A 15276-nucleotide genomic window follows, 5' to 3' on the forward strand; every position below is an offset into this window, starting at 1 on the left:
ATCAGTTAATTTATCACGTTCCCTTTCATGTGCATTTTGAGTTTTACTCTCAATGGAGTGCAAAATGTAAACAATAATTATAAAGTAGCTAGGCTATTCAAGAAACCAAAATAAAGAAAAAGTTCAGTTTATTTACCCCTTTGGGGGGTATCAGGGAAACCTACAATGTGTAGGAAGGTGGAGAATGTGTATCTTTTAAGTACACTTGAACAGGACAACACATTGGCTGAGAATCAAACATGTGGCATTTCAGTTACAGCTTACAGGATTACCCTTTCTAACCATTTGGGCACCAGCCCTTGCCATTCCGTTGCCCTGGTCAACATCTTAAATCAAGTCAATACACATCTATCAGCGAGATGACTGTTAAGGCTCTGGACAGTTCTTCAACGGTGGTGGGAGCCCATGGATAAAAGTTTAATGTCCTGTTCGGAGAAATCATCAGGAAGCCATTTGAGCTGAATCTACCAGGGACAGCAGCCACATCCAGCCAAACAAATAGTGCGATAGAGTCCGTCTGCAGGACAACAGTGTATCCTGTACGATCCTGCTGGAACTTGGCCTGCACAAGGGGAAAATAAATTAAATCACACTGGTTCTCTAATTGTGTAGTCTCTCGAGACGCCTGATGCCTGTCAAAATTCAAAGGAAAAAGAGGGCACTGTTTTTCCTTTATTTTTTGACGATGGGTTCTCAGATTGCTAATTGTGGGAAGCTTCCTTTTCTCATTTCAAGACAAGACCTGAGAAAAAGCAGCACCTCCTCCTGTCCCCAATTTCATTTCATTTCATTTCATATTTATTTATTTCATTTCAGTTATGGTTTTACATGATCATATTAATTTTTACTTTGTACTTATTATTTTTTTACATATTCCATACAGAAAGGAAAAGGAGCAGGAAGAAGATACATCTTATATATACCTGCCCCTATCATTAAAAAAAACATCTAATTGATGCTGCCACCAACCATACATGATTACATCAAAGAAAAAAGGAAAAAAAACAACCAATTGATGCTGCCACCAACCATACATGATTACATCAAAAAAAGAAAGAAAAAAACAAAGACAAAGGACATAGAGCTCAACAAGAGAACAAACAAAGACAACAATCACCGTTGTCTTTGTTTGTCACTATTCATTTTACAAACGGTATGGCTCTATTTGCACTCTCTCAGGGTGATATTAACACTCTTAATGTGCACCTACAAGGTTGCACTGTCAGTCACAGTTCAGGGCTTGGTTACTCTCACCTGCACAACTGGCTTTTTGAGCGGTGCTAGCCCCTCCTATACACAGGTGTAATGTCTGTCTTTAGTTCAATGTTTGTTTTGTAAACGCCATTGACAATGAAGGGAAAATTCATATCATATTGTCGCTTTATTGTTAATGGCGTTTAATGTTTGTTTGTTTGTTTTACATCACCATTACATCACCTAATCAACATGAGTTAGACTTTAATATATTAGCGCCCCTCACTTCACACAGGTGTGATTTTTCTTTCTGTTTGTCTATTTCACCATTCATTTTCCTAGCCTAAATCAAAGAAGACCATTGAGTGTGATTTCTTACCGAAATATTAGGCCTCTGTATCCCCTCAGCCTTTTTGGGTGAGCTCAGGAAGTGGTGGTTCACGGGTCCCTGCTGGTAGTTGCTGCTGTCCTCCAGGTGAAAGACGAGAAGGCATGTGAGGCGTGTGCAACCACCACATCCTGACAGCAATGCACTGACTGGCTTATTGAAAATGGCCAAAGCACTCCCACCTGGCACCAAAGTCAGGTCTGACTTCACAGTACACACAGAGTCCAAACTGCTCCAGGCGTACACAGATACCTGATGACAGGACACGTTTTAAAAGGGTTAACATTTGTAAAGCATTTGTGCACACACATGAATCATAGCCTCTGTATTTTGGGGTGAACATTTTAGCTAAAATAGCTGCTCTACAAGCTCACAAAAGCGTCACAACTCGACACGTTGTTGTGAGCTTGTAGATCGACTATTTTTGATGAAGAGATTAGGGCCATATCTTGCGCACCACCTTGCACCTTAGCCCTAAACTTAGTAGCCATATTTTTTTTTTTTTTTTTTTACAAATGGTAAAGGGAAATAATACAATATAATAAGAGCTAGAATAGTCAGGTAAGTTCAATAGTATTACATAACTAATTATAATGGAGTCTTTACAATCAGTATTAAAAAAAAACAATACATACACAGACAGTATTAAGATATCCCAAATACCAGACAATTTCTTGTCTCATATCATGATATAGATATACCGGTATCGACATATTGCCAAGACACAGTTGTCAATACTTCTACCGGCATAAATACTGTAGTATTTATTAGCTTATTAAACACCATTGACTAGGCCCTAGTGACAGTCAATGGTGTTTAATAAGCTAATAACCTAGTCACTAGGGTGAATTTTGTATCCCTTCCTCAAAAGGACCACAATGGAAACAAGCCCTTCTGCCTTTCCTGTGTTTTTATCCTTTTGAAATCAAATACATTTTCAATAAAGTGCTCAATCAATCAAAAGTGGCCTACCACAGCCCTGAGTTTCAGGTCTTTACTCAAGTCTGAAACGGCATAGATCAGTACGGAGCCATTTTCTTCAAAGGCAACTGGCAGCACAGGGTCAAAAAAGTCCTGAGTAAAGTAGTGCAGCATTTTCCACTTCCCACCAAACTCTGAAATTGGGGAAAATAAGCAACATCATTATGTTGCAACATTCAAAATGTATAGCAGATCATAATTAAATAAATAAATAATATATATATATAATACACACACACACACACACACACACACACACACACACACACACACACACACACACACACACACACACACACACACACACACACACACACACACACACACACACACACACACACACACACACACACACACACACACACACACACACACTTTGTTAATCAATTATTTTACCATTACTAGAACCAGATATTCTACTACTAAGTAACCTTGACGAGGTTCCCCTCGTTACCTATTAATATTGCTACTGATGCTTGCCTAACTGCCAGTAACTGGATGCTTGCCTAACTGGTCACCATGCAAACATTGATCTTAGACAAATCTCTAGGCTATGAAAATGTTTATACAGCATATTTGCCATGCAATTTGTAAACATATCAAGCCAGCTTCTCGCACATGAAATCTATAATAACAACACTTGCTTCAGTTAGGATATGCCGATTTTATCTACTGCTTTCAAATCTAAAATTGTAAACTTCTTCCACTTGGTAGTTTATAAATGTGTTACAGATCAACAGTGTTAAAAAGACATACAAATGTGTTCCCTTATTTACAAAAAGTAATGCACAGAATGCTTACAGTTACTCGTTAGTTATTAACAAGTACCATTGTCAATGATTGTTTGACAGTACTGATAAAATACTGATGTACTTTTTTTTTAAAGCTATTATTGTTTTTATAGATAGCTTGACAGGATAGATAGATAGCTTGACAGGAAACGGGGAGAGAGATGGGGGAAGACACGCAGCAAAGGTCGTTGGGATCGGGACTCGAACCAGTAACACACCAGGACCGCTGTGCCAGCCCGGGGCAATACAGATGTACTGATGCAATGAAATCTTATTAACCTAATTGTGTTTGATCATCGTTTAAGGAAAAGTCATGACAGTAATGTCTGGCCCCCTGGTAAATAACATTTCTCAAATCTGTCTCCCTTATTTGTTATTGATGCTCTAAGCCAGTGGTAGGCAACAGGTGGCCCGTGGGCCAGAACTGGCCCGCCAGCGATATCTGGTCAGACAAATAATTTTGTAAATAATTTTCAATAATTTTCAACTTGTTCCTGTTCGCAGATGACTCGGCACTGCTAGTCTCGGACAGGAACAAACTGCAGGTTGAAAAGGCCCTCAGCTCTGAACTCGGTAGAATCTGCACCTGGCTCGCTGATAACAAACTATCTTTACACCTAGGAAAACTGAATCCATTCTCTTTGGATCTAATCAGCAAGGCAAATGGCTTCTTGGTTAGAGTGGGTGACAATGTTATCACACATAAAGATGAAATTACCTACCTAGGTTCCATCCTGGAGGCTAATCTTTCCGGTGATAAAATGGCCACCAACGTAATCAAAAAAGTCAACCAAAGAACAAGATTCCTTCACAGGATCTCCTCACTGGTCAACAAAAACACCTTGAAGACCTTAACAGGAGCCCTCGTACAAGGTTTCTTTGACTATGCATGCACCTCCTGGTACCACAGCACCTCAAAGGCCCTTAAAACTAGGCTCCAGACTTCACAAAACAAACTGGTCAGGCTCCTACTTGGCCTCACCCCCCGAACCCACCTCACCCCTGCCCACTTTGACAGGCTGGAATGGCTTAGGGTCGACGACAGAGTACAGCATCTTGCAATGGGTCTGGTCCACAAGATTCGATACACCACCAAGATACCCATGTGCCTGTCTAGATACTTCCTTAATGTTAACGAAGTCCACACCCACAACACCAGAGGAAGTGCAACGAACCATGTGCAACCCAGATTCGGCACAAACAAGGGACTAAATTCTTTTCGCTCCTATGCCACCAAAATGTGGAACGCCCTACCAACAGTCATTAAGACATGCGAATCCCTTGACTCCTTCAAAACCGCTCTGAAAGGGCACCTACGGACGGCTGCAATTCGAAACTGGCCCCCGTAAAAATCTGAATCTTGAAATGTACTGTAATTCTGCAAACTGTTAATAAATATTTCAATCAATCAATCAGACAGTCCAGGTAGGAATGGACAGCAATACCGTTGAATTGATGAAACCGCGTAGGATGAACAAATAATAATAATAATAATAATAATTTGAATTTATATAGCACCTTTCAAGAAACCCAAGGACACTTTACAAAACAAACAAACTAATTGCCAAAAGCCAGAGTAAACAAATGTCTCTTCAGTGCAGACTTGAAAGAGTCCAATGTAGGAGTCTGGTGAATCTCCAAGGGGAGAGAGTTCCAGAGGGCAGGGGCTGCCACATAGAAGGCTCTATCGCCAAGGGTCCGCTTTTTCGCGTGACGGATGGGTAGTTCATTATGTTTTCACTGTCAACTTTCCTCTTGAGACTTTTGGATGAAAAACTTCTCTCAAGCGATGTTTCTCTCAATACATTGTTTCTCTCTGTTCTAAGAGACCTTTAACCATGAAAGAGCTCTTGTTCCAAAAGGCGCATGACTCTCCAGATAAAATGTTCTTTTCAAACTTTTTGATTAACTAAATATACCTGTAACGTTTTATTCCACATGGTTTTCTATCTATTGTTATACCACACACACACACACACACACACACACACACATAATAAACTTTTATAACAATTTAGGCATTTAGCAGCCGCTCTTAATCTAGAGCGATTTACAGTAAGCAAGAACAGAAATATGGTAATGCATCAAATACATAAAAATAGTCATCATGAACCATATGTAAGCTAAGAACCTAACAGAGGAATATCTATATAATGAAAATATGCATATACACTATAGAGTGCTATATCTACATAAAATGCTATCTAAGTTACATAAATTCATTATTATTATTGTGTATATAAGGTTACAGGTCCTAAATTAGCCATTGATTGTGCTCTGGCCCACCATCTAATGTCTTAGAACTTAGAACATAGTTCTCTAAGCATTAAATTGACTTTTGTGTTAGTCAATCAAAATGACAAGTAACGGATTAAGCATTGTTGACATCAAAAAATTCTATAAACAAGGAGAGGGACACGCATACCAATAGAGGACCAGGATGGGGCCTGCCAAATATCATTGAGCTGCCAGTAGAGGGCACCCATGGTGTGACCTTTGCCCTGAAGGATTTCACTCTGACTTCTGCGATAGAATTCCGTCTGTGTCTTCACACACTGTGCCTGCATCACCTTGACATTCACATCAAACTCGTTATGTAGAACATAAGACGGTCAACATTAACTTTAAAGCAATTATTTATTCTCTGATTTGTCTTTTGGTTTCTTTTGATTTGATTAGGTAAGTTTAAGTCATTCATGTTTTTAAGTTTGTTTTGGCTACCACCCTGAAAAAAATGGATTATGAATTAATAAAACCCATAAAAAGGCTGAACATTCTTTGTCACTGGTAGTTATTGTGAGAAGGGAAGACCATATATGTATCATGTTATTAATATAACATATTATGTTGTACCATGGTTACCCCTAGGCCTGGCCCGGGTCTTAACACTATTCAGTATTTAAGTCCGACGTCATTTTGTAGTGCTACGTTACGTCCGGGTCCAAGTGGCACCAGCTCCCGTCCGCAGCTCATTGTAAATAGAATATCTAAACGCGTGAATCTTTTTACAATGACATTATTTTTCAAAAAGGAAGCCATTGAGGGTTAAAATGGGTCTTAATGCTTCCAACTCCAGTAGAATTATTAATGTTTTGTACAATTATCCATGACAAAAAAGATATATGATGTGGACACAATAAAGACTATTATTATTATTGAAGGTGGTAACAGTCCATTTGCTCAGTAAAATATTTCGGGGGCATATTTAGAATGTTTGCAGGCTTGAGTATGTTGAATCTAGTTTGCATTAATGAGGATTTAGTTGACACAATGAAATAAAATGGCGATAGTATTCCGTGTGGGGCAGACGGCCTGTCACAGCCAGATTTGGGAGAGCAGCAGTTTTGTTGTTGCGAGGAAAGCGGTAAAATGAGACTTTCGTGGTTGTTTTAGTCTCAGATTTAGTCTGACGGAGCGTCACAGTATAACTCTATGGGGACACAAAAGCGACACAAAAGTAGGACCCGGAAGTATCTCAGGAGGGGGCGCTCACGTCACAGCTAAAATACTGAATATTATTTAAAAGGGGTTTTAAGTGTGTAATGTAGAGAGTATCTATACATTGATTCACCTGTAAACTGTAGAGAGTATCTATACATTGTTTTACCTGTGTAATGTAGAGAGTATCTATACATTGTTTTACCTGTGTAATGTAGAGAGTATCTATACATTGTTTTACCTGTGTAATGTAGAGAGTATCTATACATTGTTTTACCTGTGTAATGTAGAGAGTATCTGTATATTGTTTTAAGGGCTCTGAGGAGTTTGGCAGGTGGAAATGTAGAGCTGCCTGTTGTAACATCTGATGGTTTCCAGACTCATGGTGCTGTCGATGGGAAGTGAAATTACTGATGTAGCTCCAGTCTTCTGCTATGGAAACCTGCAACATCCCAGCACCACAAGAAATACTAAATATTATGCTAAATATTTCAAAGACGACTTCATACCCTGAAGGCCTTTTTTTTTGCCGAAAAGTGTTTTGCATCGTGACTACGAGCTGTACAACCTATTTTCCTTTTTCCAAGATACATTTTGTGAAATATTTTCATTGTAGACCTCAAATGGGTCTTTAAAACTGAAAGGTGAGATTTCCAAGAAGCAGTGAACACCTGTGAAACAAGGCAACATACTGCAGAGGTGTGCATAGTTGAGCTGCAGCACCCTCTGGTGGACAGATGTGTGGAAAAAGTGACATGCATTACATGCATATAAACAGACTTTGAGTCACATTAGTAACACTATACCTTCTCAAGAGTAGAAAAAGACGGCCAGGACTGGAATCCATACTCCGAGGCAAAGCGAGTGCGAGGGAATGTGGTCCAGTTCCAACAGTCCAGGGTGTAGCTATAGAAATGGACGTCCCCGTAATGAGGGTCATAGGGGTTGGTTGCGACCCATCCCTCCTGCTCAGATTCAGCCCCATTGGTTGGGCTGGAGACAAGGAATGGGCGACTCTCATCCTCCTGGAGGAGAGTTCATGTTGTCAACCATCACAAATCATCAAACGGAATAAAATACTTTCCTCAGAGCTTGAGAGTATGTAATGTTCACACTTTGCACTACTGTATAACAATTATTTAAAGCGGCACCACATAACTATTTTTAATGAATAAAATGTAATTTTGTCCAATCTGTATGGTAGAGTATATGTGAATACAATATAACACAATTGGGGTGGTTGTATTTGGTCTCCCTGCTCTTCTATTGAGACATTTAGATGCTGCGTCTAGGTGAGACATCAGTCATGACCATTGACACGATCCTGTTTCTGGTTTGACACACATTTTGACAAGAAGGTCAGGATTAAATTTATCTTCTGAGCGAGCAGTTAGGCTCTATTTGGTATATTAGCTCAATGGTCAAAATGGCAGCACTGTGCAGGAGACCCCGGTTCAAAATATGAGTAGAAGAGGAAAGTTACAAAGTGCAGCTTTAAGTGTTAAAAGTAATTCCATGTATGAAATCCCTGAACTTAGCAAAAGTGGTCAATCAATTACAAATTCATAACTTTATAATAGTTTACATTAATCCACATAAATGCTTTGTCACTGACCTCCTGGACGAGAGCCTTTATGTTGTTCACATATAGTGTGACGTAGTCTTTTACGTATGTGGGCTTCTGGAAAACGGGAATATCAAACCAGTCTGTTGCCAAGGCAGCCTCATTCTCATTGTTCCCACTCCACACTACTATCGAGGGGTGTGACTTCAGACGCCTGACCTATTGGAAGTAACAAAACTCACCAAGTTTATTACCAAATTTAGCTAAATACCAGCAGTTGAACCAGCATGTCTATATACCTTATTAGCAAAACAATGTTATTTATCTTTGCAGCATGTAAAGTCTGTTAACAGCCACATTATTTTTTAAATCATGTCTTACCTGCTGTATAACCTCCTCTCTAATGGTCTGTATGAAGTCTGTCTCTGTTGGATACATGGCACAGGCAAACATGAAGTCTTGCCAAATCTACAAGTATTGAGAGATATTAATACAGTTTAGGAACGCTTGGTCTTCAAATTGCAGCATCATTTATAATGGCATTTTGAATATTTTTTAAAATAATAAATCAGATTTCACATCAACAATCCTAATTTAATAATTAGTATTTATTTAACAGTATGGCAATGAATTAATAATTCACTGTTTTCAACCTTGCTAATAAAGTATTCAATCAATCAACAAAAGCAACCAAATACATTGGCAATGCGTTGAGTGGAAATGATGAGTAGACAGTCTCAGAACCAAAAACCCTATTCAAAAAACATATTTGATTGAAAACAAAAAGGCAAAGCTTCATGGACCTTCATCTGATGTCAGACTAGCGGTCCACTTAGCAGAAACACTGTCTGGGTGGAGAACTGTGTTGAATTATTGCGTTTCCCACAATAACTTACTCCCACCATAAACTTGCATACAAATAGTAATTAACTCCTGTTACGACAGCTATTAAAAATAAATTATGGCAAGTAGATGATATATTCTGCTGCCCCGTGTCCAGGGACTGCAGAAGAATAAGTTTGTAGCCAACTCTGGTGTAATTGTTATGTATAATTGTACGCTAATAATTGTATAGGCCTACTTCATGCTAAATAAACAATACATTAAATTAAATACCATGATCCCCAATTCATCACAAATACTGTAGAATAGATCCTGTTCATACACGCCTCCACCCCACACCCTGAGAGCGTTCATATTGGCATCCACAGCTGACTGCAACAAATTCCTCAAGCTTCAGGAGACACAAAAAGGAAATCATTTAGACAAAGAAATTTGGGCAATTGTATGACCTGCACCTTGTAAGTTTGTTTTGTAAAGTGCTATGAAATGATTATTATTATCATTATAATTAATATCATAAGTAGTAGTAAGCCTTGCCGAGCCATGAGGTCCCATAGGGCAGGAGCCTATCTCCTGTTTCTGTAGTGTGAGGCAGCTTGATGAACAAGTACACCCCCTGGACATGGCACTAGTATGTCGCAGGGACTTACCCCAATACAACCCTTGATGCTGAGTGCCAAGCAGGGATGCACTGGGTCCCATTTTACAGTCTTTGGTATGACTGTAAAACCAGGGATCAGTCTCAGGGCGGACACTCTAATCACAAGGCCACTGAGCTGGTTAAAATTAATATCATACACTATTACTTATTAGTAGTAGTAAATGTAGTCAAAATTCACTAAAAACACTAGTGAATGGAAAAAGCAGACATGGTATGTCAAAACACAACAGTGACACCATTTGGCTTTTTTGATTAACTGGACCCCTCCAGTCTGCATTTGTGTCATTTAATAAGCCACAACTGCCTACAGTGGGTCCTAATAGGCCCAGCAAAAGGTGCTTTTCTAAATTTCTCTCACACAGCAGGGTTGACCATGTCCTGGAAGGCATGGGCTGGGATCCAGTTGGAGCCCTTGAGGAAGACTGGTTTCCCATTGACACGAAAATAGAAGCTCAAGCCAGGGGACCCAGTGATAGGCTCCTGAATAAGATCCACTGTGCGGAAATACACCTGCAAGCAGATACATAAGGGAAAGGTGTCCACAACTGTAAACAGAACTGATAGCAAAACACATGCGGAAATGTACATGAGGGACACGACACCGATAGCAAAGTAAAGAAAGGTAAGTAAAGTCAAGAAAAGCCAGAACAAAATACCTTACCAATAATAAATGTATTGGTACTGTATGTTTTATAGGCTGTGTGTGTTCTACAATTCACGGTCAGCCGACAGCAGCAAAGTTCCCATGCTGCAGGCAGCCCTGGTTGGCAATGACTGATCAGTTCAAATCCTCAGATGTAGCACAATATACACTGCACTGACGACTTGTGCCTCATTTGCATTAATTTGTATTCTGCACAGGCATGCAGGGATGTAAACATCCAGCCCATGGCCTCAGAGATTAGCCATGACATTTAGGGCAACTGGAATTGTGCTGGATAGTGTACTTGGCAATAAATACTGTACAAAAATACATCCCTGTACATCCCTTGCCTGAGATGTAAAACAACATTCAGAGAAATATTGATCAATCAACATGCTCACTCAATTTATGTTCATAGAGTGAATAGTTGTGGACCAAGACAACTTTGTAATGTAAGTTAAACTAAAAGCGGTATGTAAAAACAAGTCCACTGACCTTGGTATCTGCATTAATGTTAAAGGGTTGATCCAAAATGACTTTTACACTGAGGACATAGGAGGCCTGCTCACCGTGTCCACTGGGCCACCACAGCTTTACATGCCTGGACTGGAATAAACACAAAACACTGGAGGCATTCAGCAAAGGTTGCAAAAGTAACAAAAACAGCATAAAATTAGTCCAAACTTTTTTGGCTTCAGTAGTGTTATGATATTAGCCCATGCACAGAACCAGACGAGGGTCCAGTACTTAGAGATTACAACAAGTAGTACCGTGTTAATATGTAGGGTGTAGGTGTTCTTAGTCTGTCCTTGGAGAAACCATGCATGGAAAGCTTGTTCAGTTGCCAAGTCTGGTATAGAGAGGGTGACCTGCCCATGTGTTTCTTCAAGAGCATTGACAAGCAGCTCCACCTGAACACTCCACTGAGAAAGGGTGGCATCTGTGAGGAATGAAGGCAAGTCAAAGGTTAGACATGACTTCAGGGATGGCTGGTAGTAGGCAGACAGAGTAGCATTTTGACTCTAATCAGATCCAAAAATATTATGTGAATACAAAACAATCCACACTGTAGAAGATTATGTTTATATTATTATTACTATAATTGTCAAACTGTGACACAGATCTACTCTTGTCTCTTAATGTTTGACTCTTTATGACAATTTGCATAGGAGCATGGGAAGGTGCATGGGAAAACATTAGGACAATGACATAAAAGCTGACTTATCAATGTCAAAAGAGAAAATAAAATAGTAATATAGCCTAGCAATAAATATAGCAACAAATAAACCTAATAACTGAGAGACACATACTGTAGAATGGAACTGCAGAAACATTGATCAACTGGAGCACATCAAAGCCTTTCACATGTACTCCCTTCCATAGTCCCATGGTAGGAAATGAAGGCCCCCAATCCCAGCTGAAAGAGCTTTGTTCCTGAAGGAAGAGGAAATCAAAAGCTCAAGTACATTGCAGGCAGAGGGTGGGGGGGAGAAAGGAAAGAAAGATTATAATACATTTAAAACAAAGCTGCAAAGCAGGAGTTGATACTATAAATCTGATAAATCTTTAAGTTTGATCAATTTAAAGAAAGATCCATAGAGTCCGTCTAGGAATAATGCTCAAATACAGATTTCAACTTGAGCATATAAACAGGCAATTTTCATGTGCCACTCACTTTTCTAATGAAGTTGACGTGACACTCCCCCTTCTGAACAGCTGGAGGGCAGTCTGGGGGAACCCTGTAGGCAGAATGGGCTTTGTTCTGTTCAGATGCGTAAAGCACAGGGGACTGAAGGCTGACTTGCAACATGTTCTCCCCATCCTTCAGCATGTCTCTGACAGGGAATTGCTATACACCAGAGGGAATGAATGATATAACTATTTGGTATGAATGATAACTTTAAGCAATGAGCATTTAAGCAATGAGCATTCAATTGTGGTTGTGACAACAGCATGGATGGAAGTGAAATTCAGTGAATGATGTGTCATTTTAAAGAACATTTGTAAAATATTTTTTATTGGCTGGCCTGGTGGAGTGTGGAGGGGAGAAAGGGAAAGGGAGGGCATGGTTCTCTCAACTGCATTTGAAACCTGATCTATAACGCATCTATTACAGAATACAGATCAGTGATTTGAATCCAGGAGCCTGATGATACATACATATCTCCGAAACATGTTATCCGTCTTCCCCACAACAATTCCATTGAGTGAAATCAAAGAAACGGTGTCAACTCCTTCAAAAACAAGAAGTACCATCTTTCTGACCCTGTGGGTATAGTAAAGGACATAGGTATACCATTAAGTATTATTTGCATACACATCAAAAATAATAAATTGACATTGGTTGTGCCAAAAAAAAAACATCAGGTATGTTGACCTCATCTGAGCAGACGTGGTAAATGTTGCTGTGTATGTCCAGTTATCAAGTGAAATCCACCTGTAGGACACATCATTGAACCGGAAATATGGGTCCTGTGGAAGAGCAAAACGAAAGTTGGTAAAGGAAACACCTTCAGTTCTTATGTCTAGCATGGAAACACTAAGTGCCAGACCTCACCCCGCTAGCGCACGAGATAATGAATGACGTCTAGCCTAAGATTTGGACTCTCGACTCTCGTACTAGAATACATCTAGTACGAGTCTAAATCTTATATTAGGCTAAATGACCTCCACGACTCAGCTAAGTTTTCTGACATTTGGATGACTTTACAGTACACCATAGAGTAATGAGTATATAGGCTTTACACGTAGGAAAGTCATCCAAATGTCAGAAAACTTTACGTAGGGTTCCAAGAGGGGCTACGACTCAGCATACCTGAATATAACCCTGTTTCAGCAGCGCTGAATGCACGCAGCCTGGCACCTCTGCGGGAAACGACAGCGATCCATTCGAGTTTGTTAGCATCCATTTGCCGTTCAGATTGAATTCCTGGTCTCGTTCTGCGGTTACAAAATGCGCCGACAACGCGCGAATGCACCACACAGAGAACAGATACATAAACATGTTTTCTCGACTGGAGTAACGCTATCCTACACTCGCGAACCGACAGTAATGTGATCCGACGCCCGAATTTCGTTGCGCATTTAGTAGTGTAATTACGGTAACGGCTGTACAGCTCCGGAGCGGTGGCTGTGTGCGCGTGCGTGTGTGCGCGCGTTCCGTGTGTGCGCGCGTGCCATTTGTGCGTGTGTGTGCGCGCGTACCGTGTGTGCGTGCGTGCGTGCATGCGTGCGTGCGAGAGAAAGTGAGAGAGATACTCAGACGAAGCAGTGGAAGGTCCTGAAAGATACATAACGTCCAATCTTGCTGTTGTATAATAATACCTTGCTGTTTGAATACAATGCTGCTGTACTTTATACCTCATATGTTAAATGCTCTATAGTAATAATAGTAATAATAATTATAATTCTAATTATAAACTACTACTACTACTAATAATAATAATAATAATACTATTACTACTAATACTACTACTACTACTACTACTACTACTACTAATAATAATAATAATAATGTTGCTGTTGTATTTTATCGGCTACCAGCTACCTTATGTTAAATGCTCTATAATAATAATAATAATAATAATAATAAACTCTAAGACACCCTGAGGGCGAGAAGAGTGCACCCATCTGCCTATGTGACGGCAGACTGCTGGGCGAGTGTTGGCGCTTTGGGGCGCTCACATCATCATGTGGCATGAATTCTGTACTGGCCATATATGGAGCGTCTTGAGTGTACAGGGTTTGATGAGGTCAGATCAACAGATCAACATATGGAATATCAGAACAGGTTAGCTCCGTATATGGAGATCTAAGGGTTTGAGGTCAGATTTAGAGTTGCTGGTAGGCTCCATATATGCAGATCTAGGTGATGATCCAGTCTTCTCCATGTATGGCTATCCAGGGTTTGATGAGGTCAGTGTCGTGATCTTCATAAATGGAGATGGCCATATGTGGTGGCGTGACATGTCACGGTGCGTGACCATATGGAGACGTGATGTCACGAGGTGTGACCATATCTGGAGGCGTGGGTGACGGACAGATGGGAGATGCAGGTTTTCAATGTTTATTTAACTCTGAGATTGCTGTCTCCGTTTTATTTAATTAAAATAAACCGAATGGACCTTGAACCACACACATTCTGTAAATGGTCTCTCCACCAGTGCTATTGGAATCAATTGAGAATGTCTAGATAAACATTTGATAACATTTTGGCACAATATTACTGTGGCATTGTGGAGAAATATAATGTCAAAGTCGCCTTCTTAGGCCAAAATCGCCTATAGACTCTAGAGACAACTATGAACTTTGAGATGGAACCACACACATTCTGTTAACTGTCCCTGCACCAGTCCTTTTGAAATCAATTAACAATGTCTAGGTCTACCTCCCATAACAGTTTGGTTCCATATTACTGTGGAATTGTGGAGAAATATAATGTCAAAGTCGCCTAACATAAATTGACAATTGTATGAACTTTGAACTGCAACCACACACATTCTGAACATTGTCCCTGCACAAGTACTATTGAAATCAATTGAGAATGTCCACATAAACATTTGATGAGATTTTGGCACAATATTACTGTGGAATCGTCGAGAAAAATAATGTCAAAGTCCCCTCACATAAATTGACAATTGTATGAACTTTGGCCTGCAACCACACACATTCTGTAAATTGTCCCTGCACCAGTGCTATTGAAATCAATTGAGAATGTCCAGATAAACATTTGATAACATTCTGGCACCATATTACTGTGGCATTGTGGAGAAA

At 39.9% G+C, this 15276-nt stretch overlaps 1 protein-coding gene across 2 annotated transcripts; it reads right to left on the reverse strand.

Moving 5' to 3' along the window:
• Positions 1-111: 111 nt before the first annotated feature.
• On the reverse strand, positions 112-13507 carry manba (mannosidase, beta A, lysosomal; the record flags this gene model as incomplete). Of its 2 annotated transcripts, XM_079527780.1 has the most annotated exons (17): positions 112-562; positions 1574-1834; positions 2555-2697; positions 5780-5924; positions 7070-7234; positions 7599-7817; positions 8408-8575; positions 8738-8824; positions 9473-9590; positions 10219-10370; positions 10999-11109; positions 11274-11443; positions 11814-11937; positions 12179-12352; positions 12664-12769; positions 12881-12975; positions 13319-13507. In XM_079527780.1, 17 exons carry the CDS (start codon positions 13505-13507, stop codon positions 338-340), a joined length of 2652 nt encoding a protein of 883 aa, XP_079383906.1. In that variant the 3' UTR covers positions 112-337. The 2 variants fall into 2 exon arrangements, with proteins under 2 accessions (XP_079383906.1, XP_079383907.1); XM_079527781.1 differs by lacking the exons at positions 12664-12769; positions 12881-12975.
• Between the last annotated feature and the right edge of the window lie 1769 nt (positions 13508-15276).

Source organism: Electrona antarctica, assembly GCF_951216825.1.
Source record: "Electrona antarctica genome assembly, chromosome: 18".
In the NCBI taxonomy this organism is placed as follows: Eukaryota; Metazoa; Chordata; class Actinopteri; order Myctophiformes; family Myctophidae; genus Electrona; species Electrona antarctica.